This window comes from Lycorma delicatula, chromosome 10 (genome assembly GCF_047948215.1).
Source record: "Lycorma delicatula isolate Av1 chromosome 10, ASM4794821v1, whole genome shotgun sequence".
NCBI lineage: Eukaryota > Metazoa > Arthropoda > Insecta > Hemiptera > Fulgoridae > Lycorma > Lycorma delicatula.
In genome coordinates this window covers 61,717,373-61,743,937 of record NC_134464.1, presented here as the reverse complement: position 1 = coordinate 61,743,937, position 26,565 = coordinate 61,717,373, and the positions used below count along the sequence as shown (strand labels likewise).

At 29.0% G+C, this 26,565-nt stretch overlaps 1 protein-coding gene across 3 annotated transcripts in view; it reads right to left on the bottom strand.

Moving 5' to 3' along the window:
- Nucleotides 1-26,565, bottom strand: part of LOC142331129 (potassium voltage-gated channel protein eag-like) — a 754,244-nt gene that overhangs the window by 668,137 nt on the left and 59,542 nt on the right. For all 3 annotated transcript variants that reach the window (XM_075376818.1, XM_075376819.1, XM_075376820.1), the window contains exon 2: nt 9,304-9,660. In XM_075376818.1, the coding sequence (XP_075232933.1) occupies nt 9,304-9,382 (79 nt within the window). In that variant the 5' untranslated portion in view covers nt 9,383-9,660. The remainder of the gene's footprint in view (nt 1-9,303; nt 9,661-26,565) is intronic.

Genomic DNA, 26,565 nt, shown 5'->3' with positions numbered 1-26,565 from the left:
CTGCTACAGTGGAATAGAGAATACGATTTAGTGATTTTGTCTGATTTATGTATTTTATTTTGTATTTATTGTTGTCACTTTATTCCTATTTCTTTATTGTTTATTTTTGTTCTTTATAATTATTGTTGTTTTATATAATACTACATGATAGTGTTACTGTAGTCGCTAATGACTGTGATTTTTGATGCGACTAGAAATAAAAGCATTAAAAAAAAAATTTAAAAAAAAAACATATGAAAAAATATCAGACGTTATTAATGAAATGAAATTTTATGTACTTTACATTTTTAAAAAATGTCTATATGTAATTTAATAGGCGTACAAGGAAGTATACATCAGATATTTTGTTATACGAGAATTATTTATTAGCCTATAATAGTTGTTATGTCAGTCACATTGCAGGTTTTTTTCAACCAATATTTCTTGCATTTATCTTTATTTATTTTGCGTTCTTTTTTATTTATTTTTTGTTCGTTTATTTTTTTAAAATATATCAATAGTCAGATTTAATCTACTAACAAAAGGCAAAACCCTTAAAAGTTAAGACATAGAATGACGGACCGTATTAATTCTTGGAATAACGAACAATATATCAGGTCTAGATCTATTTGAGGACACAAAGAATGAAATACGCTCCACCAGCGTTGGAAGTTCCACCGATGATTCATAAATTTATAAAAAAAGCACCAGTAAGGCGATTTCCCGCGTTACTTTAAAGGATTCAATGTTAAATATTTCTTTCAAATTATCTGTGTGATATCCCCAGACCACAAAAGTTTTTGAATTTCTTTTAATATAAGAATATTAGAAATTTATTCTCTACAATCTCGATTGAATCCAAATAAGTCTGTTGAAATGGATTACATATAACAGATCCGTATTCCAAACTTCTCCCTACAAAACGTAAAATAATTTTATTATTAGGATGATATCCGTAATTAGTTTTGTACTCATAATTACAAAACCGAATAATTTATTAGCATTATTGATTAGGAAGTCAATGTGTTATTAAGCCAATTTAGAGGCCAGTAATATTCCTAGGTATTTAATCACAAGCACTGTTACCAACTGTGTATCATTTAAAGTATTTTTGAAAATTTTTTTTTTCTTATTTTATTCTTTATTAAAGGGCGTGTTAGATTTAGATAACACTTTATATTAGCAAATATGTTTAGCTTAACCTACTTATGAATATTTTAAAAAAATATTTCTTAAATTTATTTCCCATCCAAAATATGTATCCGGTTTAACTTATTAAATTTTTATTATTAATAGGGAAAATCAGGCAATACTTTGCTAAGTTTTTTTTTTTTTTTTGTTGCTATTAACTATTTCTATTCCGTTCAAATGAAAGTAAATTTTCAGTATTTTGAAAATGAGTCTTTTAAAAACAATTTAAATTAAAAAGGATTACTTTAATAATTCTCATTTTTACTTTCCCGTCTAGATAACGCTATAGTAGAGCTATATCTTTAAAAAGAAAAGTATTGTAATATGTCCAATTTGGGCATATGTGGTTTTCACCGGATCTTGATGTTTTGACACCTAAAGAACCAAAAAAACGAATGGAAATTTCCCGAATGTTAATGCTCGTATAGATATTTGTGTGTTCGGTTTTGACCTCTAATAACCTTTTATCTCCAGAACTACTGAAACGATTTTAACAAAACTTGGTCAGATTACTTCTATATACGCGGCATTGATGCCATTTAATTTTCAGCTTAAAAGATCGAGGCAATGATGCTCTAGAACAAGATCACCCTCAGTATGTTGAAATTTCACCTAATTAAGGTCATACTTTTTTTAGACACAATTTAAAAAAACTTTTTGAAAAATCGCGCCCCTACCCTAAAAAATGCAGTTGTAGTCGTCTGCTGAGTTATGACGTCACAAATTAGCGGTAGAATTAAATAAATAAATAAATAATATTTGAAATAGATAAATAATATTTAAACTGTAGAAAAATAACTCGGTCTGGCTGGGTCTCGCACTCGATCGCCCGGTCTACTCAGTACTGGTGCCTTAAGCCTTACGGCTAATTCACCGGATTGGTCAAGTGGTGTATGCGTCTTCCCAAATCAGCTTATTTGGAAGTCGAGAGTTCCAGCGTTCAAGTCCTTGTAAAGTCAGTTATTTTTACTCGGATTTGAATACTAGATCATGGATACCGGTGTTCTTTGGTGGTTGGGTTTCAATTAACCAAACATCTCAGGAATGGTCGAACTGACACTGTACAAGACTACACTTCATTTATTCTCATACATATCATCCTCTGAAGTATTATTTAAAAGGTAATTACCGGAGGCTAAACAGGAAAAAGAAGAGAAGCCTTTCGGCTACACCGGTCTGCCGACCGTACAAGCGAAATGTGTTCATTGTTAAGTTGTGAAATTACATTAGTTTAGTTACTGCCCATCGCCGTTAGTACTACCACACCAGCACGAATTAAATACTGTACGCGCGCGCGCGCTTTAGATAGAATCATTGAATTAAATGAACAAAAAAATATTATATTTAAATAAATGATAGATATTTAAAATTTTGTTTATGTGTGTGTAACCAGTGTATCAGAAACAGCCCACAGTTGTGTGTTTTCACGCCACGCGGTTAAAGCCGCATTCCGGAAAAATCCTAAAACTGTGTAATCAGTTTTTTTTTTTAAATAAGTTGATATCCGATTAAAGTCCCTAGTAAATTATGATACTTTTTTGCTTACAATTTGTAAATCGAAATCTTAAATTAAATTTGAAAGATTATTATTGCTATTGTTTTACTTTTTATTAAATTAATGTTTTAGGTCGGTCTTATTATATAGGTTAATGACTTATTATATAACTTAAGGAAAATTGAACGGTATCCTATAATATTTAGTCGATAAAATAGTAAATTTTATATCCTCCAAATCGATTTTATTTCGACGACATAAATCAGCAGTGGAGTTGAATCAGCATTGTGATTAAATAATATTGCATGTTTAATTAAAATAATTGGCGTAATTATTGGTAGATCAACTTGATATAATTAAGCTTTTTTCTCGTCTAAATCTAGTATATAATTTATTGATGATTTAGTAAATGAATGGATATTGATTTATTTTGTTTGGATTTTGTTGATAATAATTTAATAATTTAAATAAATCCCTGTATTAATTAAAGAATTAATAAATATATATATTACACTTATTTGTTATAATATTAATGAGGTATTAATAATTCTCTTCTTAAAAAATCGTTAAACATTCGTATTCGTTTTTTGATAATTAATTTATATAAATAAATATTTTACGCTTTTAATGAAATCTATATTATGCATAATTATTACCTTTTATTTCAAAACAAAATAGATATATTTTCATTTAAATTAAGCCGTATTACATTTAATAATAAATAATGATAATATTAATAATAGATAAATGAGTTACATATTGTTTTTTTTTTAAATAATAAATAATCATTTTAATAATAAACTTACACAATGCTCGAAAAATACTTCACCAGGTGGCTCTGTCAGGAATGACATATTTCCTGATCAGTCTTCATGCACAGTTTAGTTTATATAAACAAACTATACCTTTTTTTATGAGTAGAAATCTGATTAATTCGTTTCATAGCTACCGTAAAAATCGAGAATCCTATTCCGCAATCAAACTTCTATTAATTTTCTTTTCATCGGTGTAATTTGTATTTTAAAAAAGGGACCTTTATTTAATTCATTTAATGAAATTCGACTTTACCTTCACATAAAAATTTCAACAAATATAGTAATTACGTAATAAAATTAATAAAAAATTTCTGTTATGGATTTTTACAAGGAACCCGCAAAATTCTTAAGATAATTACTATTGTGTGTATCGCTCGCACTGTGTGTTTCAAAATGAATATCTGGGTTTTAAAACCATGCAATATTTTTTAAGTTTCACGTATATTGATTAATTATACACGAAATGAAAAAGCAAGATTTAGCCGAATGCAAGCTTTAAACTCTAAGCATTATAATTTGAGTGCTACCACTGCAAATAAAACGATGCACAATGATGATGAAGACTTTCTTTTATCGTGTATTTTAGACAAGTCAACATTTTATGTTAATGGAAAAGTAAAAATTCATAATGTACGTACCTGGGTATCAAAAAATCCTACGAAATAATGCAATCTAATGAGACTTCCCAAAACTGAATATTTTTTGTCCCATATCCCGATAGTAAGTTTACGGAACTTCTTTTTCGCGGAAGCAAGTGTGTCTGGAATGGCATATCTTGATATGCTTTCTTTTTAGATAGGTAATTACCTTTCAGATAATACTTTAAAGGATAAATGAGGATGATATGTATGAGTGTAAATGAAGTATAGTCTTGTACAGTCTCAGTTCGACCGTTCCTGAGATGTGTGATTAATTGAAACACAACCACCAAAGAACACCGGTATCCATGATATACTATTCAAATCCGTGTAAAAATAACTGACTTTACTAGGACTTGAACGCTGGAACTGTCGATTTCCAAAAGCTGATTTGGGAAGACGCGTTCACCACTAGGCCAACTCGGTGGGTTTATTTTGGTATGCTGCAACTATGGCTCTTTCCTCAACTACAATACGAATCGCAGAACTTTATTTAGCAACAAAATGGTGCTCCTTCTCCTTGGCATAACGCTATACGTGATCGGTTGAGTGAAATTCTCCCCCAATCTTTGGATCGGCTGTCGGGAACCAGATGATAGGTCTTGTTTGCCGTGGCCTCCACGTTCTCTCGATCTGACCCCGTGCAATTTTTTTCTTTGATGGTCATAAAGGACCAAATGTGCAACTGTTACCGTCTGACCTACTCGACTTGAGTCACAGGATTGAAGCATTTGTCGCATCAATTACTCCAGACTTGCTGATAAAAGTATAGGATGAACTCTCCTATCGTCTGAATGTGCACCATATTATGAATATTGCCCATATTAAACACTTACACGAAAAATTATTTAAATTGCTCTTTGATTTCATGTATAATTTATCACAGCAAGTAAAACTTAATAAATATTACATAGCTTTAAAACCCCAATATTAATTTTGAAACACACAGTATTTAATCACTTTAAATTATAATTATCAATTCATCCGCAATCGAATAATGGTTTTCCATTTGTCAAAACCAACATAGTTTTTTTTTTTTATTTAACCACCTTTGGCTAAACTTTTCTGTTATTTGAAAAAAAAACAGGTTGCTAATTGATATAGTGTTCATCGAATAACGCTCTAATTGGTCAAAAATAAAAAAGGTTTATTACGACTGATTTCTAGAATTTTTCCCGCATTTCATACAACGGAAATAAAATAATTTAAGTTAGTTGAAAATTACAGTTAATGAATAATATTTATCTCTTTTGTTAACAAAATTTAGTAATGTAATGAATTATTTAGATTAATGGAAAATTGTGTAAAACCACTTTTGATTAACATTGTAATATGGAGCGAATAATTAAGCTTTAAAGGTCATACGTAGTAAGTACGACTATTTAATAATAGATCGTGTAGATTATATTGTAAACAAGCTCTTTTTTTCTGCTTTGACTGCTCATAATGATGTATGATTATTCTATTTTTTTAATTTATTTTAAAACAAGAGTCTTTATTTTATACGTCTTTGTTCTTTTAATTTTATTTTATTTTTGTGTTTCTCTATATATTTACTAATTCATTAATACCCCTGTTGAAAATGATTTTTTAATATACGAAACGTATGTAATTCTAGATTTTTACTTTTTTTTAAAGCTTCATAACTGGTTTTTCTTGGTTTTTTTTAATTCTAATAATTGTTTACTATAGCACATTCTTTATAATAAAAAAAATTCACTGAAGACATTTGAAAAAAAATTTACATAGGATTTTCGAAGAAAGAAAAAAAAAGAATAAATTAACGGAGAACAGAGTATTATTTTACAGAGTTTCAAAGAATTAAAAATTATGAAAAGTACATGGTGGATGTAAAGGAAAGAAAATTAATTATATCTTGGATAATATTCAGACATTGAAAAAAGATGAAGAAAAATATTACCCATAAAATTAAAAACATTAATATAGTGTAATACTTGCATAGATCATTTATATTTAAACTATATTAATCAATTTCAGTCGTACTTTATTTAACGTTATGTTTACTTTCTATTAAAGTAAAATTTTAACACACATAATTTGATTAGTTTTTAACTTTTCCTTTATAATTTTCTTATATTTCTTTCTTTCTTGATTTTCTAATGGCGCTTGGCCATTATTCTGTTATTTTATTCTATTTAACAACATATCCAGGCCTGGTGTTCCACGGGTGTAACAAATATGTAATAGGCTGTAGATATATTCATTAAAATTGTTGTTATTAAGATAATAATTACAATAATTTTTTCTCCTAAGAACATTATAATTTCAATGTTCAGTACTACTTTTCTTAACTAAATTCTTTTATTATATATTGACGCGTTTTGGAACACGTTTTTTACTCTACAGAACAATAAGTGTTGACAACGGAGTGGTTCCGAAACGCGTCATCATATAATAAAAGAATGAAGCTAAGAAAGGTAAACAGTACTCAACATTATCATCATTCACTAAAGGCTATGCCTTGTCAATTTAGCCACGTCACTCTCATCTCCGCTTCTCTCTTCAAGTCATTATATGTACCAAGGCCCATCTCTTCTTTAACATTACTGATGATGGTGGTTCTCAGTCTACCTCTAGATTTTTTACCCAAAACCTTGCCCTCAAATTTATTCGTCAATAACTGGTCATGCCGTAGTACATGTCCTATCAATTTCGGTCTTCTTCGTATAACATTTAGCAAGGACCTCCTCTCACTCACTTCTGCTAACACTTGATCATTTCTTTTCCTAACCACCCAGCTTGTTCTTGTTATTCTTCTCCAAATCCACACTTCCATTGCTTCCAATTTTCTTCTTTCTGCTTCCCCAAGCGTCCATGTTTCACATCTATAAGTAACACTTCAGACATAAGTTTTTTAGCAAAAAACTGCAGTAGGTACTCGGAGTCTTTTGAAAGATTCAATTTTATCATTATTTGATCGAAGATTATGTTTATCATTTTACCTTGTATTTGTACATGCATACAATTTCCCTTTTATCTGGTTTCACTTTTCTTGATTTGTATTTTGTTATTTTTTTATGCATCTGCATATACTTTTTTTACATAAATCGCTTATTTCGAGGTATTTAATGTTTTATAATATAAAAAAAAAAATATTAAACAGTTTAATTTAGACATATTTTTCAGATGTACTTAGCGTATTAAAATTTATAAAATTAAAAACAAAAAGTAAAATAATCCTTTGTCTTTACATTTATATATGAAATCAACCTCTAAATGTTTTCTTTGAATAGTTTTAGAATATTAAAATAATTATATTAGAGTCACTGTCTCCATAATTACGGTGTACAGCGATAGAGGTTGTTAATTCGATACCATATACGTAACGTTGAACAGTCTACTATTTGTCTTCGTTTTATACGTAATATGTTTCTATTTCTAATCACAATAATTAATTAATTATTCTTTCAATTTCGCTCCTCCTTTAATCAAAAAGTACTTATTAAAATAATTAATGCTAATAATGTATTTTTAAATTTTTATAAATTAGAAATATTTTTAAGAATTATAAAAGTTATTAAAAAATGAAAATCCATTTTACCGGCAAATTAAAATCAGGTAAAGTAATTTGCTGGTAAAGTGGATTTTCCATTTTTAATATTTTTTTTTTAATAATTTATTTAATATATCAGTGGTAATATATCATGTTTGAGAAATTAATTTCTAAGAATTGTTTCAATTGGACGTATTTAACGTCACTAAAAACGATTAAAGTTATTTGATGGTATAAAAAAATATACGTCAACAAATTAAAACATGAGAGTTAATCGTTAAATTGTAGAACGCGGAAGTCAAAAGGTTAAGGATGCTGAAAGATTTTTTGATATGCTTATAAAGTTAGAAATATGGCACGTACTCTTCTGATAGTCATAGTAATAGTTTTCTATAGTTTTTAACTATTTCAGTAGCTTCAAACTTATAAAGATAAATATAAGAACAAAGAACAATATATATATATATATAAATACGATATTATAAAATTGTATATACGTAGCACATACATAGGCGCACGGAGCGCGCACACACGCACGCACACTCACTTATTCACATACAGTCAATATACCACACACCCGCTTGAATGCCTATACATATTTATGATTTGTAAGCTTGCTCGCATGTATAACTGTATTCTTTGTGCGAGTCAATAAGTTTCGTATAGAATTTTATTAGTTTTTAAATATACATGTAAATTATAAATAAATACAGTTTGTATACATAGGTAAATGTGTTTATTTGATTTTGTGCAGTATACTGAATAATTTTATTCAGGTTAGTAAAAGGATACTGATTATCTTCTGTATTTTTTTTTAAACTCCTGGATTACAGTTAGGTATTGCTTCAGAAGATGAGATGAATATCAATTTTTGTAGCGTGTGAAAATGCTATTCCTGACCGGGATTTGAAACCGGGACCTCCGGATGAAAGGCCGACATGGTACCACTCGCGTCACGGAGGCAGAAATCCGGCACGAGTGGTAGCTTCTCGGCCTTTCATCTAGAGGTCCCGGGTTCGAATCCCGGTCAGGCATGGCATTTTTACATGCTACAAAAATTTTCGTTCATCTCATCATCTAAAATAATGCCTAACGGCAGTCCTGGAGTTAAAAAAAAGCCCAGCTGTTTCAGTTGCAATTATCTGCTTCATTTGCTAAACATTAAAGAAAAGATTATTTGGTTTGCAAATTTTCTCGCTTTTTTCGTATTCTTCTTGAACTAAGTACGTATGTAATGGATAATTAAAAGGAAATTTTTATATTACATCCTCTCATTTAGCACGTTATATCATTAGGTTTTTGATTCCATCGTAAATAAAAACATTATAGAGTACAAATGCAGAAATTCTAAAACCTTTTTTTAATTAAAATAGTTTCCAAAATTGTTTATTTAGTAATGTCGCGTTATTTTTGGTTTACGAAATAAATAGTTAATAAGATGAAACAATAATCTAAAATGTTTATAATTGAAGTATTACAAATATTGCCTCCCAAAATATATCATAAAATAAAATCAAATTCAGTTAAGTATTTATTTAGATATTTAAATTATCTTTGAAATCAATATTAAACATATTAAATTTTATTCTATATTAATAAATATTAAAGTCGAATTTATAGAATCTAACACAAATAGTTTATATAAAAAAAGGAGAAAATTATTTTACTTACGTTGGGAGCTGGATCTACGGATAATATTCTCAAGGAACGTATTCTGGGGCGCGACCAGGCCTCTGCGTCCGCCCGGCATCCTGACCCCAGTGACGTCACGTGGTCGTCATGGCAACACAGGACGCTAAACTTCTACGTCTTGCTACTGGCCCCCTAATAGTTATTCTAGTAATTGTAAAAAATGAAAGCCCTTAGGCTGGATCATTGCAGTGCAAAAGCTTTAACCGCAATCCAAGTGGTGCCTTCTTCCTCCGTGCATTTTTTTCGCTGTCCGCCCGCCAGGCGGCGCTAGTGCAGCCCCACATCCTGTAAGATGGCCGCCGTCATAACAATCCTTGATTTACCCCTCACGCCATCCTGAAACAAATTGAAATAACATTTTTGTACAGTAACCATGTTTTATTTTATTATAACTTATATTTTAAATAATTTTCTACTCATTATTATTATTTTTGTTACCATTTAGGGGTCTAAATGCTGGAAGTTTTTCATAAAATACTTCTTTAAGAATAATCTTGTCTCAGAATCGGTGAAAAAATATCATCAATCATTTATTGGATGATAATCAACTTTATTTATTCACTATCTTTATTACGTTCATTAGATTTGACAACGGAATTAATTACCGATGATTCGTAAATTGTTTCTGTAGCTTAATTCCTGCATTTAACCTTGACTGTGTTCTTCAGTTACATGTAGTTTATTCCTCTCTTTATACATTTTTTTTTACAAATAAGTTTCGAAATTTTTTTTCATAATTCAGTTTGTTTTATTTTTTTGAATAAAGTTAAATTCAAATATCCTATATTCAATTTTTTCTTAAGTAATTTTCATGAATGTTTTCAGAATTAAATTTTCGAAATTTCTAATTGAAAAAACTTACTTAATTACCCAAAAACACTACTTAATTAACCATTTATTAAAGTTTTCTTACGTTATACTCAAAAACATGTTATTTTTTACCCCCTAATTTTTGTGTTAGATATTTTTAAACCTAATTAAGGTACAGTTCTGGAACCCATTTTTTTTCAGGTCAAAAACCAAAAGAAACAAGTAAATTTGAACCTTAATTATTTTTCTAGAATTTCAGGAAGTATTCATTTCACCAAGGAGACTGGAATCCGGGAAAACTTTTAGCTAGCCGTAATCGCTAACGAAGCGTTTTCGAGCCTATGTTTATATCAACATTTTTTCCTATTTTTAGCTATAGAATAAGCTCCCGAGAGATTGTCGTATAGTTTTGAATCATTCTGTATATTTATAACATTCTATGTAATTATTTTTATTATTTATTACGAATTAGATTATTTCATTCAACTATCAAGTAAGTATTTTTTTAGTGATTTTTCTTTGGTTTCTTCCTTTAATTTGTAGATACAAATATCCATATGGATTATTGGTGAAATCGGTTTTTTTTTAAAGATTTTGAAGTCACAGTGGACCACTTTAGTCAACTCTGCTTTGCCTCTTCTTTTTCTTTTTTTCTTGATTGCTTCCCAACATTTCTTCATTCTGTCAGATCTTGTTTTTCTGAGTTCTTCTGAACAAACCCTTCTTGTTTTCTTTTCTTTAATCTTAAATCTGGAATTTGCTTCTTTTAGTATTTTTATATTGCCAGTTTTTGTTTCGTAAATCTTCTATTGTGATTTTTAGTTCTTGCATATCTTATTTAATTTCGGTTATCCAGGTCGGTGTTTTGGACATTTTCCAGTATTTCTCGACCAGTTTCCTGACAAGCCTGTTGGTTCTGTTCTTATTGGGTGTCCAAAGAAGGGGATTCTTTTTTTTATAAATTAATCTAGAACTGGTTTTACGCCTTTATGTACCTCTTTGTTTGGTAAAAGTCTTCATTCTTCGCCATCAATGAGTAGTATTTTATTTATGCATGTTCTTAGAATTCTTCTTTCTATTCTTTGCATCTCTGTTGAGTAGGAAATGTTGGATTTTAGTTTTAAGAGTGGTTCGCTTTCATATGATATTATAGGTCTGATTAAAGTTTTGTAATGCCTGAGTTTGGTATTTATTGAGATGAATCTTTTATTATTTGTTGTTTTGGTGGTATTTTGTGCATAATTGAGCTTCTGTGATCTTTCTTTCCAGTTTATTTTTTCTTTGAGGTCATGTGTGATATTTTCTCCTAAATATTTAAACCGTTCAACTAGCTTGACTTTATGTACCGGTTTTATTGTAACAAAAAATTATTTTAGATTATGAATTAAGACTTATATTAAAATAGATAGAATTATAGAATTAATTATTAGCTGTAGAATTATATTAAGACTTCATCCTGCAATATTTTTTTCTAATGATGACAACACAGGAAATGTCTAATATTTATTCATCACAGGAAAAAAAGAACAACAGAATATCTGAATTTTTAGTTTTTTTTGTCATCTGATACAAGAAAACTTATTCTCAAAAGTCTTTATCGCTTTTTTCGCAAGTTATAGTTTTTTAATAGTATTAACGCCCTAACTGTAATGAACAAAATAAAAGGATTGTGCTTTTGCTTTTTGAGATATATTAGTTAATTTTCAAAATATTTATAATCGGTAGTTTTGAAATAACGCAACTCTAAACGTTAATAAAATAAAATAAAAAAAATTTAAAAAAAACTAATACGGCTACTAAAAGCTAATGGCTATTATAAAAACGGCTTATATCCATTTTCAGTCTATTTTATAATCAGAAAGTTTTCAGGATAGAATAATTACTTCACTTTTGTCTTTTTTTTGGCACCGGTAAATATGAATCGTGCAGATCGATAATTAGTAAATTAAAATTTATTAATTTTTTTCATGGTTTATATTTACGAATGTGTTATATAAAGAAATATAACTTATTTATAAAAAAAAAAATACATATCTTCTATTAAATCAAACTACGCAACACTGTTTTCGAGTTACACAGTATATTCTTTGTCCTAATTAAAGTTTCTTATTATACTTCCGTTGACATTCATAATAAATTACCTTAAGATCGATCCAAAAGATCATCACAGCAATTTCTTAAACATTAAAATCAAAAAGAATTTTCTTTTTTCTATTAATTTTATATATTATTAATTTCGTGTTTAAATAATACTAATTAAATAGATTTGAATATGTTTAAACCTCGTTTAATTAAATGAACCAAACCGAACTGTTAGTCAGTTAACTTTCTCAATCATTTATTTTATTCTGTATTGATTTTATTTATTTATTAATTTAAAATAATTTTCATCGCAATTATTTTTTAAACGGTTTAGTATTTTTTTGTCGTAATACTCTAATCAGATTTTTCCCACTGTTTTTTCTTAATTCTTCCAGATAATTTGTGGGATAGTTTATTTACGTAAATTAGTAGTAATATTAGAATTGCTGGATGTCACCAAACATGTTGGATACTAAACCTTGCTGAAACAAATAATAATTTATAATTCTGTAAACAATGTCTAAAGTAATGCTACCTGTTCCAATACAGTTATTTTAAGAAAACTAAAGATGGAATTTGTGGCCACACTTGAGATTTTACGTTAAGGTCTAAACAGCCTTGAAGTAATTACTTTCAGGTCTGTGATTTGTTTGTGAATATTTTTTTTGTGAAATTAGGGAGACTATAATATTTTGCCAAATTATTTCATTTTAAAATTAGACTTATGTGGTAAAGTATTTTTATTGCCTTCTGCGAGGCAACAATTTCTATTTAATTCTTTCTTTTTCCTGTTTAGCCTCCGGTAATTACCGTTCAGATAATATTTCAGAGGATGAATGAGTATATGTATGAGTGTAAAATGAGGTGTAGTCTTGTACAGTTTCAGTTCGATCATTCCTGAGATGTGTGATTAATTGAAACCCAACCATCAAAGAACACCGGTATCCACGATCTATTATTCAAATCCGTGTAAAAATAACTGACTTTACTTAGACTTGAACGCTGGAACTTGACTTCCAAATCAGCTGATTTGGGAAGACGCGTTCACCACTAGACCAACCAATCCGGTGGGTAATTTCTATTTGATTAATTTGCCAATGCTGTACTAATTATAATAATGTGGTTCACACGGTGTAATACCCTCTTTTTTCTTGAAACGTACGATTTATTACTATTTTATTTGTACAATTCAGTATGTTTAATTTTTTACTCATCTAAATAAAAATATTTATTTTATTAATTTTTTTTTTAAATTATATATATTATTTTACTTCTATATTTAAAAAAATAATGAAATTAGAATACAGAATACAAATTTATAAAATCCACGACGTAAAACCGTAATTTTCTGAACTTCATAAAACAATGTAGTATAGATAACTTAACTCCAAAAAAGAGGGGGCAATGTTTGTACGAACATATGTACATGTTTTGGCGTGTTTGAAGCTTAATACCTTTTGACTACATAAACCGATTTTGCCACTCGTATAAATGGAGCAATTTGTTGGAAAACGTTTGGGATCAATATCTAGTTGAAGTAATCTAGTAGAAGTTGATCGTTTCTTTGGAGTCAATCTTTTCAAAATTTTGCAAACATAACCCCACTTCATATTAAGCTCAATACATGCGTGCACGCTTACCTTACCAATGTTAAATAAATTTCAACCCCAAATTTTCTCTTCCCCAAAAATCGAAAAAGCTATCGTTTTATTTATTGAATATTTTTTAACCAAATTTTTTTATGCTTTTAATAATAATATTACAATAAAATTTCATCATAATTCACCCCTCACCGCCACAAAAAGGAATCCTAAATAACTGTTTGTACATTTTTCAAGTTTTATTTTAGTTTCTTCCATTTAACATAGTAAAAAAATACACATTAAACTAGAAAACGTTTCTTGTAAAGTGATTTTGGTAGTGCGGGAGCAGAAAAAATGGATGGAGACATAGATACACCATTATGACTGGAATCAAAGAGACAGAGTATGGAGTGGAAGCACACGAGTTCACCCGTCGAGAAAATATTTTGAACCCGACCATTACCAAGAAAAATAATGACGACAGTCCTTTAGGAAGTAAAAATCCTTGTTTTTATCGATTCTCTAGAAGATTTAATGAACAGTAAATAGCTTATACTAATGCGATATGTTTATCAAAAAATTAAAATCAACAGTGTTGATAAAACGCCCTGGATCTCAGCGCAAAGTCATTATTCTGCCTCACAACATCGACCGGCTTCACAGAGCTCAGGTAACTCGAGAACCGTCGAAAAATTGCATCGGGAAGTACTACCTCCCCCACATACAGTCCTGATTTGGCTCATTGGATTTCCACTTGTTATTTCCACTTGATAGTCGCTACGCGGTAAGATGCGTAATGTCAATGTCGATGTCAAACAGAATGTACTAAATTGGCTTCAACATGAAAACAGGTATTTATTTACAATAGGTACAAAGGATAACCAATTCATAGACGGGGATAACGGTGTTAATGCACCTGGAGATTATGTTGAAAAGTTAAGATATGCCACATTGATTAAATAAACAGAATAATCTTTGTGTTTAATTATTAAATATCTCTCGTATTTTCAGGATTAACTAATGTAATTTAATTTTTTTTAAATGATTCCTATCACTCTATAAAAAAGGATAGTACGTGGGTTTGTTTGTTTGCTGTGCGTGCTCATATTTTTAATTTAGCTGCTATTGGCGCAGAGCGAACCAATTATGGTGCGCCGAGCGACTGCGAACGGTGATTCTCTCCGACTCTCTCCTGCTAGCAGTCCATTGTCAATTAGTTTACAGATTATTTAATTTAATTTCTAAGCGTAGATTATTTTTTATTTATATTTTTAATTTTTATTTTCGTTTACTTATTATTATTTATTAATTTTATTAATTTAATTTATTTAACAAAAGAAAGAGATTATTAGTTAATATTTAGCAGAAATAAAAAGTATTCTTTATTGAGCGGGAGAGAGTCGTTGGCGCGCATTCGGCCGGCGCATCACGTAGTCCGTTCTCCGCCAACAGCAGCAGCTGGACTGACATCTAACACGACTCCACACGAATACACAGAAGACTAAACGAAGAAGAGGGCGTCCCCAAACCAATTTCCTGTTATCAGTATGGCTAATGTAAAACGATATATTTATATTAAAAATATACAATATATTTATATTGTTGATAGTTAAATAAAATATAAAAAGAAATTAAGTATTTTAAAAAAGTAAAATAAAATTTTGATAATAAAATTATGTGTTTATAAAAGGGTTAAAAAAAGTTAAAATTGCGTTAAGATGGCAAAATATTACCGTCATCAAAAAAAATAAATAAAAATAATATTAATATTACCGGAAATGCGTTTAAAGAATTCTTTGAAGCGATTCTTCGTTGTTAAAATCCTCTACTTAGCACACACTTTTTACTTCTTTAATATAATAATACTGATATCCAATAATCCTTATTTAATCTTAAAGGATTTTTAAACTTTATTCCAGTTTCTTCTTTAGATTTTATTTTATAAATGTACAATTTAATTTATTTAATCTGTATCTGATAAAAAATGTATTTTATCCGTTTGATTCACAAAAAACTCAAAGTATAATTCCACAAGAAAACAATCTATAGGCGCATGTATTTATTTATTTTTTCTATTCGTACAGCTATTTTGTGATTGTAACAATATATTATAAGCTGCAAAAGTGAAGCTTTAATCCAGACTTAGTAAAAACACTAGTTCTACTACGTTGTACATAATATAAATAGCTTTATAAAGAGTGGTACAGTTGCTTTAGATTATGTATACGATTCTACTATATTTATTATTTATTATTTTACATCACAAATTACTAAAAATTAAAACTATAAATAAAATATTTATTTGTAAAATAAAAATTCCCAAATCGTAGAGTGGTGTCACTTGTAGGGCTGATTGAACTTGTAGGCCTACACTTGGTCTACAAGTGGGATGAGACTGGAATGCTGACATGTATTAACAGAAAGTTAAAAATAATTAACGGGAATCTGGCTCAATTAAGAAGACGACAGGTCCTCATTTTTCCTAGTAAATCAGGCAAGGGATGCTTATTATTCTTGAGACTGGGTATGTCGTTTTCGGAAGTAATTTCCGTCTCTTATAAAGTCACCTTTCTTTTATTATATAATGAGTTTAAAAAAAATGAAGTAGTTATAATGTCTGACCAAAATTAATAAATGGATAAAATTGTATGTAATAATATTTGTAGAATAACAATAAATATTACTTAATAAATAAATTAGATTAAAAATTAAGAAATAGTGTCAAAGATTTTTGTAGGAGTCTATTTATCACACAATGATAAGTTGTCAATCACTAGTGTTGTCAGATTAATGAAAATAAATTTAATTCTTCAAATCAATAATTTGCTACTTGACGTATGTGTGCATAGTATAATAACCAAAGGCTTGTAGACGATCTTACACGAGATACCATTTTGCATAGTCACTTTGAAAATGGTATGACATTCTTTTGAAAATTGAGAAGTTAACTGATTTCTTGTTTCCTTTACCATCTTGAAAATACTATTACTGATTAAAACACTGAAATTTAATTGATAATTAGTCGTAGAGTTAAATCATTACCTAGGGCATAGCTGTGTAATAAACAAAAGCTATATTAGTTAGTGCTGATTTTATTTTAGTTGATTTTTGTGCTTACAGCTGTAAGAAATACGGGGAAGATAGTTTGTAAGCAATACAATGTACTTTCTCTTTGAAAATAATGCATCGTATAAACTTTATCCAGTTGCATAATGTAAATTAAAAAATAATGATGATGCTTTGAATTTTCAAACCTTTATTACGATCTTTATATCACAGTAAATTAAAAATACCATGGTATAATTAAAGCGAAATCCTAGAAAGTTCGTAATCTATAATTGTAACGGATAGAAATGAATAAATTCTTTCCATAAAAATCAATAATTAGATTCCATTTTCAATCACAAAACTCTCTGAATGTAGGTCAAGATTGATATTCTGTTAAATTATTTATTATGTGGCTGTAACTGAAGGGTAAAAATGTTTGTTTGTCTGATACATAATGAAAGAAATTTCAATAATAAAATCAAATATATCCTCCGACTCATCTTACTCTATCTCTTTCTTACTCTATATATATATATATACATCGAATAAACTCTAGAATTACATTTTCTTTATTTACAAACAAACATCCCTGGGCAAAGAAACTGAATTGCTTAACATGACACTGACAACTACAGCTACATTTCTAATCAATCACACACTATCGTATACGGATGCCTATCGATTTACTGCAACGATGAATTACATGTAGAAACAACGACCAATCTATCGTTTTTCTGGATAAGCTAAAATATTAGTATTCATCAAATCAGTTAATAAACTACTTTTTTTAAATATATCTTAAAAATAAATGTAAAAAAATACGATAACTATTAACAATATGCCTGCACAAACACACACACACATACACACATGCATTTATATATATATATATATATATATATATATATATATACATAATGATAAAATGCAATGGCACTGGCATAATATAAAAATAATGTTTTTTGAAAAATTAACATAAAATTAAAATGTAGGAAGTACACATTGTAAACTAAACTTTAATCTCATATTACTGTACTGAAATACAGAAATATACTTGTATATTCTATATTATACTTATATATAATTATACTAATATAATATACATATATTTTTTATTAAGTTGTAGTATCTCCAAAACTAAAAAACAATTGTAAAAGTATAGATGTTAGATTAAGTAAGAGTAAATGTTAAGAATTAAATACTATAATGAAGTTATAAGAAGCACATGTTTTTAAAAATATATCATTATATGATAAATCTGACTGGGAAGAGGACAAAACATTAACGGTATTCATTCAGGTAAAAAAATTAAGATTCCTCAAAAATATATGCTTTGGCTGCTTAAGTAATGTAGTCGTACCTCTCATCGCATGTTAGAATACTGAACATAAAAGCATCACCCTCTTGCTGATACCGTTGTTTCAGCTATTGTAACCATCCTAAGGTTTGTCTCGTTATGCTGTTCTATCGACTCTCATGAAACCCATCTAGCTCTTTTTTTACGGTACTCGAACTTGTCGGTGATAATATTATGGACAATACCAACACTTACTCGTAATTTTTCAACTATAATCTCAACATAATCTTTGATGATCTCGGATTTTCAGTGCTCGTCAGTCATTGAGATTTGACTACCTTTAAATTCTTTTACTCACTAATAAAAACTTCTGTAATTTATACAACTTTGTATTACTTGGTTACACGAGAATAAATGTTTATCAGTTTTTCACCTTTGGAAAGCAAAAAACGGATCACTGCACGTACGCTTACTTTCTCCTGTTTAGCCTCCGGGAATCACCGTTCAGATATTATTTCAGAGGATGATAAGTGTAAGTATAAATGAAGTGTAGTTTTGTACAGTCTCAGTTCGACTATTTCTAAGATGTGTGATTAATTGAAACCAAACCACCAAAGTACACCGGTATCCACGATCTGGAATTCGAATCCATATAAAAATAACTGACTTTACTAAGACTTGAACGCTGGAAATCTTGACTTCCAAATCAGCTGATTTGGATCACGGCACGCTGTTCAACTAATTCAAAAATTTTAAGTGGACTCCCTATCGTAAAATGAGATTTTAAAGTTATAAACAAAATTCACACATATTTTTATCTTTAATTAATAAATGACTCTCTTATATATACAAATTTGTATTTTTACAATTTCACTACAAAACAAATTTATAAATAAAAACGTGTAAAATGAAATTTGAAAAACCGTTTTGTTAAGCAACGAAATGAATATATTGATGCGTTGAAATGTTCCCAATACACTGTTAACCAGATATAAAAGTTATTCGCAATCGATATACCACTATCGATATTAGGAGGATAATGTATTCTTCCAAAACTGAAAGAATAATATATTCTTTCCTTTTTATTCCTTGTATGAAGTATTGTTATCGCGAAAAATTTGGGTTTTCAGTTTTCAATGGAAAAATCTATTTTGACCATTTCCGAATCTCATTTGACTAGTTTCGGCGTGACGTCGTACGTACGTACGTATAATTCAAAAACGACTGCCCGTAGGATGTTGAAATTTTTAATTTAGGACTGTTGTAACATTTGGTTGTGCACTTCCCATTTTGATTGCAATCGACTTGATCAAAAGTGTTCAAAAAAGGCCAAAATCCAAATTCCAAAAGAATTTGGACTTTTTCTTAATTGCTGTAATAAGCCCTCATTGAGAGCTTTTCAATGATATATCATAAGTGGTACTTATTTTCATTGGTTCCAGAGTTATATCAAAATAAAACTTTAATTAATGAAATATTTGGATCTTACAAGGCACATCGATTCGAATCTGACTTCATCTCCTTTTTTTTAAACTATTTTTTAGTTTAATTTAAATACATTGATTTTTTAATAATTATTTATATCTGATTGTAAAAAAAAAAATACAATAAATAGTAATTCAATAATAACAATAAAAAAATGAAAAATACCAGAAGTAATTAATGAAAATTTTATGTACCTTTTTTATTTCAAAAAAAATCTGTATATGTAATTTAATAGTCATACAAGGAAGTCAGTCATATGGTGTCCAGATCAGATTTTTAAACAAAATAAAGATTTTCGTTTGCTTTTGACTAATATTTCTATAAAACATTTCGTATTTTTTTTTTTAGTTTAACTCGACCAAAAATGACACAAAAGACATGAAGTACTCACATTGAAAGAAATAATTTTTTCTAATTAACCTAAAGATACTGATTTAAACAAATAATAATTAATGATACTAATGTTTAGCTGAATTCATATCATTATTTTAACAGAGGAAATACCTTTTTCTCAATTCTATAGGTTATTTACATATTAGATTTTTTTGCGCAAAACCCCTAATTCAGTAACCACTATTGCAGAGAAATCGTTTTGATGTTGAATGCCGATTAGCTGGAATCGGTGTTATGTTATCACAAATAATATGTGGGTAAGATTTTCTTAATATCTCATTCTACTATTAAACCATTTTAACTGATAACTTCTGTACATTTAAGTCTTTTCCTTCTCATTATTTATTGTTTACAATCTCTTACATTCTTTTTATTCTTTTCTTTTAAGTTTTCAAGGGAAATTATTATCGTCTTTTGCAGGAAGTAATTTTTTATTTCATGATTTTTTATAACGTTTAATCGTTTCAGTTTATTTTTCCACCGTTTGAATAAACGTAAAATATAGAAAAACAACGAAAGGCTTTGGAACTTGAATTGACACCGGCTAACTACAGTTACTTTAGATTAAGATTACGACGATATTCTGTCTAGATTATTTACGCAACCAATTCATATACCCGTGAGGAATCTTTTTATACCTGAAAGAAATCCGGTAACGTTGCGTCCTCTTCTCAGCCGTTTTTATAATATAATGATACATTTTTTTTTTAATAATGTGATAAAAATATATCCTTTTATAACTTCATCATAATATTTAATTCTTAACACTTCCTCCTAATGAATGTAACCTTTATAATTTTACCACTGTTTTACAGGTTTGGAGTTCTAAGTCTTTTTTTTTTCTTTTTAGAGGTGGAGGAACCCCATTTACGGGCGGGAGTCGTAGAAAATGCGTATGAATTGCTGCGCACTACCGACTAAAACTCCATCCCTGGCGACCACACCTTCTGGAAAAGCGCTAATAAAGAATTACTTCAGGGGGGGTAAGCGCCCACACAAACAAACATCTCCACAAGCAAACATCATCCATACCCCAAACCACTACACGCACACACTGCACACCAAAAATACCTAAAGGAGGAAAACATCCGGGAACACAGTACACATAACAGGTACTAAAACGTACCTTACACATTTATACAGTCAAGCCAACACATGACAAACACACAACAATCATGAAGACATGGCTACAAGACATAATTTATCCATCAGAGTACATTCAACAGGAGTACTATGTCTTAATAAAAAATATAAAAACTTAGAAGTTTAAGATTCGAAAGGTACATTTATAACATTATAAAGAAGAATGGTACAAAATTTATTAGTCTGATTATGAGTTTCGCTAGTTGATGACTAAAACTAGACTTTATCCAAATTTACCCAAAAAAATTCTAAAAAGAATTTTTGAAAAACTTTTTAAGACAGTCAACAAACCATAATAAAACAAGTTAAATTTTACTTTTTAAATATTTTTTATGAAAAACTGACTATCCTTTTTAAGCACATTTATCCTTAAATTTGATCATATATAATATTTATCCGAATAAAGGTATTTAAATCAAAATATATTGAAATATAGTAAGTAAGATACGTCAGTTTATAGTTTACGTAGTTTGGTGAACGACAGAAATTCGTCAGCGTAGGTTCGGTATCCTGCGGTATTTACTTAACAACAGTACAGAAATCTTTAAAAAATCTGGAAAGCATAAATGAGTAAATTTACGAAAAAAATTACAATGCAGTCTCATAATTGAATGTACAGTATCAATCAGTACGATAAAAATTAATATTAAAGTGTTTAAAATTGATATTTCTCTGAGAAACAATTTTACTTATTTTATTTTAATTTTTATGATTCAATATTTAAATAAATAATGAATAACCTAAGGTAATATAAGGTTAATAACATAATAGAATAAAAAAATCAACATAAAGATTTGAACAAATATCTTTGTTATTGGGTAACAAATGTTTAATTTACTAAATTTTTCTGTTGAAAACTTTTATTTTAAACTTAAATAAATAAAAATGAAACATAATTCAGTTAATAATGATAAAAGGATAATTTAAAATTGTCATTTCATTTAAAAAAAAAGCATATCATTTCGGGTGTTAGAAATAATAAGTACGAAAATATACCCTATTTAAGCTAAAAATATATTACTATAACAGATAGGCTGGAGTTGCAAATAAAAAAGGATGCTCTAGAAACGGTGCCAAAAACCTAATGGACTCCTACGCACTGTAAAAAATACATGGTGCATAATTTTCGCAGAGAAGCTGTTTGCTTTTATTATTTTGCGAAGGGAGGTTAGCGGTTGTTCAGTATTAAAAAAATTTTATAACAATAAATGTGTTTGAATTTTTTATGTTATTGTAAAAAAAAAACAGTTGAACCCTTTTTTTTATTTTAGTAAAGTTATTATTTTAATAGAAATGATAAAATGTATTTTGAATGCATTTTTTCAAAATTCCCTATCCCGATTCCAATTCACTTCTGAATGTTTACTAAGCCTCTCCATCATCTTCATGTCTTTCCCTTTTTCCCTTTAAGCGTTTCTTTTAACTGCGTTCGTTAACTGAATTACTGCACTAGATAATTTATAGTTGTTTTTTTTAATCTGTACATTCTACTGATTTGCTTCGTTTTGATTCCTTTTCTGGTATGGTGAGTAAGCAATTCAACTATTACTATAAGGATTATACGCTTAAGAACCTTGGAACTATAAAATGTTCCTCTGATTCCTTAAGTAGTATTAATTCATTTCTACTTAATTAAAGATATTTAATCCCACAAAAACCTCCTCTATGAATCATGAGACCTTGCCGTTGGTGAGGTGGCTTGAGTGCTCAGGGATACAGAGTAGCTGGACCGAAGGTGCAACCATATCGGAGAGGTATCTGTTGAGAGCCAGACTAAGGAATGATTCCTGGAAGAGGGCAGCAGCTCTTTCAGTAGTTGTTAGGGGCGTGAGTCACAATGACTTAAACGGCCATATCAACATCACTCAGTTCTCCGAGTACTGTGCAGCTGAAAGCAATGGAAAACTACAGCTGTTTTTTTTTCCAAGAAAATGTGGCTCTCTGCATTTTCACATATAAACGACTAGCACTAGATAGGGAATCTTGGAGAGCTGCATCAAGCCGGTCAAATGACTGAAGACAAAAAAAAAATCCCACAAAAAGGTTCCATCCCTAATAAAGGTATTTAATCCCATAAATTCCCGCTAAAATGTTCCCTTCCCTCATTTTTTTCATCCATCTACAGCTGTATTGAACATTTCATATTATCTGGATTTTTCTTCTGATTTAACATTGTGTTACTATTCTGGTTTTACTCCTATATATCCGCTGTTGGTGGCATGAGATCGAGAAATTGAGGTACTCCATTTTTTCCTTTATATTAAAATAACTTCAAGATTAAAGCCAAATTGAAAAATGGATCAAGGATTAGTGATAAAGGCGGATAATGAGAATGAGGAATTGTAAATCGAATCAAAAAAGCTATTTACCCAAAAGAGCGCTTTAAAATTCTCTCCAAGAGTTAAAATTCTATAAAATTTAAAGATCCTTTTAAAATTCTTTCTCCATTTAACCAATATTCCTCGGGATTATGATGGATGCCTTTACTCATGATTGGAGTAGAACATCATTAATCAATAATTTTTTGTGTTTTGGAGTATAATATAAAAACTGATTTCTGCATGTACATACACAGCCATATAAGATTAAGTCATTATTCTCTTAAGAAAATGCTGCTCCATTCCTAGAATTCTACATTGTATGGAAGTATTCAGATGAGTTATAAACGAATAAACTAAATTCCTCGTGGAAACTACCCTAATTTTATATTATATTTATATATTTTTTTTAGGTACGACTCCTTTTTATAAATTGGAGAAGTCTTAGTGATTTCCCGAGCCTATTAAAAAAACTGCATAATTTTTTCTTTTGAAAATTATTAATTTTCGACTTCATTTATACTTATCTAAAATAAGCCTTTGGTGCCTTAAAACTGTTCAATATACGAGTATATCTATGTCTGTAAATGTATTTATTCACTCCTATAGAATAGTGTAATAATTTCTTTTGAATAGACTAAATTAGTCAGAATTTGATTGTATTAATCAATTAAATTTCCTTATTATTTTAGAATAATTACAACAAATTTACGATATAAGCATTTTAACATTTACATAAACAATTTCATCTCACGGTTGGCAAAAATTTTAGTGGTTAATAAATATTTTTTACTACAATAATTTATGTCTGTCTAAACATAAGTAAATTTTTAACATTAACAATAATAGAAAAAAAATTTATTAGCCTCTTTGTTTGGTAAATTTAGTAGAGTTTCAAATACTCAGCATTCATTGTTAGCGATCAGTGATCTAATTCAGCTTCAATTTTTTACCCGATTGTGGCACGCAAAAAGAAGTATTTAGCTCTCTCTAAATGGTATTTTTGCCTTTATAAATTACAACAGAATAGCAGCTTCAGTTTTTCATAAATGAATATTAAACAATTCGTCTCATTTGCTGGAGTACCAGCGGATATAAGATAATTTAATAAAAACCAAATGGTAGACGGTAGATGCAGTTTATTTATTAGAATAAATTAAATAAATTTCTCAGCTTAGAAGCTGAGAAACTAGTTTATTTTTCTAACACACACCAGTCGGGTATTAAAATAAAATCCTTAAAAAGGATTTCACGTATTTATTTTTATATAACATAATTATGTATTGCCAGAAAAATCTATTCAATAAAAGCATGGTGCGTTAGTTTGTTCTATGTGCTCACATTTTTATTTTGAATGAAGCACATGAACGATTCATTCGTTCGAACGATTTATTTTTCTTGATACGAACGATTTATATAAAATTATATTTTTTTTTGGGGGGGGGGGGGATAAAAAAGGAAAACATTGGGGTTAGAGCTGTGTTAAAAAATATTAATAAAATAAGTTTAAATTATTTGTCATTTATTACTTTGTTACGTTATAATTTTACAGAATGTCATTCTTATTATTTGAAATTTCTTAAAAATAAATTCCGATTAAAAGTGTTCTACGAGTTTATGAAATAAAAGTCGTTCTCAAAACCGGCGTAGGCATTATTTTTGCTTTATTTTTTTACTTCCGGTTTGTTTATTTACGAGTAAGGAATCACAAGTATATCGTATTATAAAAATCACATGATGAGAAGTTTTCAACGAACACCCTCAATAAAACATATATACATAATAATATAAAGTTCATATAGACAAACAAACTCGTACTAAATAAGACCGGTAGAATAGTTTGCAAAGGTCTAATAAAGACAAAAAGAAGAAGAATTATAACATCGTTAAGCAATAGACAAAAATAAACAAATAGAAACATAACCAGAAAAAATTTCATTAGATAAATGGAAAGAGACAAGGCTCCTCAACAAGACTTAGAAAGATGCTCGTCACAAATGTGATACTGAACCAGCTTAAGAATCGCTCAGATTTCCCCAAGTCCAGCACATGTAGGCGTTTCATCGCCAGACATTCTCAGTGTTATCTAGGAGATTAACTCTAGAAAGTTCACGTGATATATAACCGCTGTCTATAGTTTTAACCGAACCGTTTGACTCCTTCGCGAACATATGATAATTCTAAGTAATCGTGAATCTCTCGTCCGTGCAAACCACTGTGCCTCTGCAAAAGATCTCGCCAACTTATTCTGGGAACGTAGTATAATCTCAATGTTACTATTGATCGTCGTATCTTATAGCTCTTTGTCATACATCCAAATAGGTTTTATCATCACCTTGTATACTGAAAGTTTCTTGGACAGCGACAAGCGTGAATTCTTTCCTAACAACCAATAAAGCTCCTTGTAGACATTTTTAAAAATAAAAAGTATCTCATGCCAGAAATAATACGAAAAGCGATGAGTGAATAGGTTTTCTATCTCCTTTTTCAAAGAGCCAAACTTAATGTTTTACGTTGCCATCCCAAAGCAACAATCAGGTGATATTCAGTGCTCTAAAGGCCTAAAAACCTTCAGCGGAAGGTGGTAAAAAAAAAATGGCCTTCAAGTGCCAATTTTTCTTTATTAACTACTTGAACTTATATATCCTACTATCAAAGGTTTTTTTCATATACTTTTCTTTTTTTTTTTCATTTTAATGAATATCATTAATTTTTGAGAAAGGATTTTATTTCTTCTTGTTACTTTTCAAACGTCACAGCTTTGATAAAGACGAAGTAACAATTAATGTACCCGTTTCATTCAAGTCAACTTACATTACCTCAAATCAGCAAAGAATTAACGTTTTTATCAAAGTAATATTAATTAAAATTTATTATGAATACGTAATTAAAATTGAATCAATAGGATTTTTTAAATCTTAAAATAAGTACTTTAAAAATCAAGTGGAAAACACCATATATTTTAAATAAAATAATATTTATAAATGTTCCTTGCATATTAATTTTAAACACGAGAAAAATATTTTGATTTTTACAAGTTAGATACAAAAGATCGATTATTACTTATGAATGGAAAGAGGTA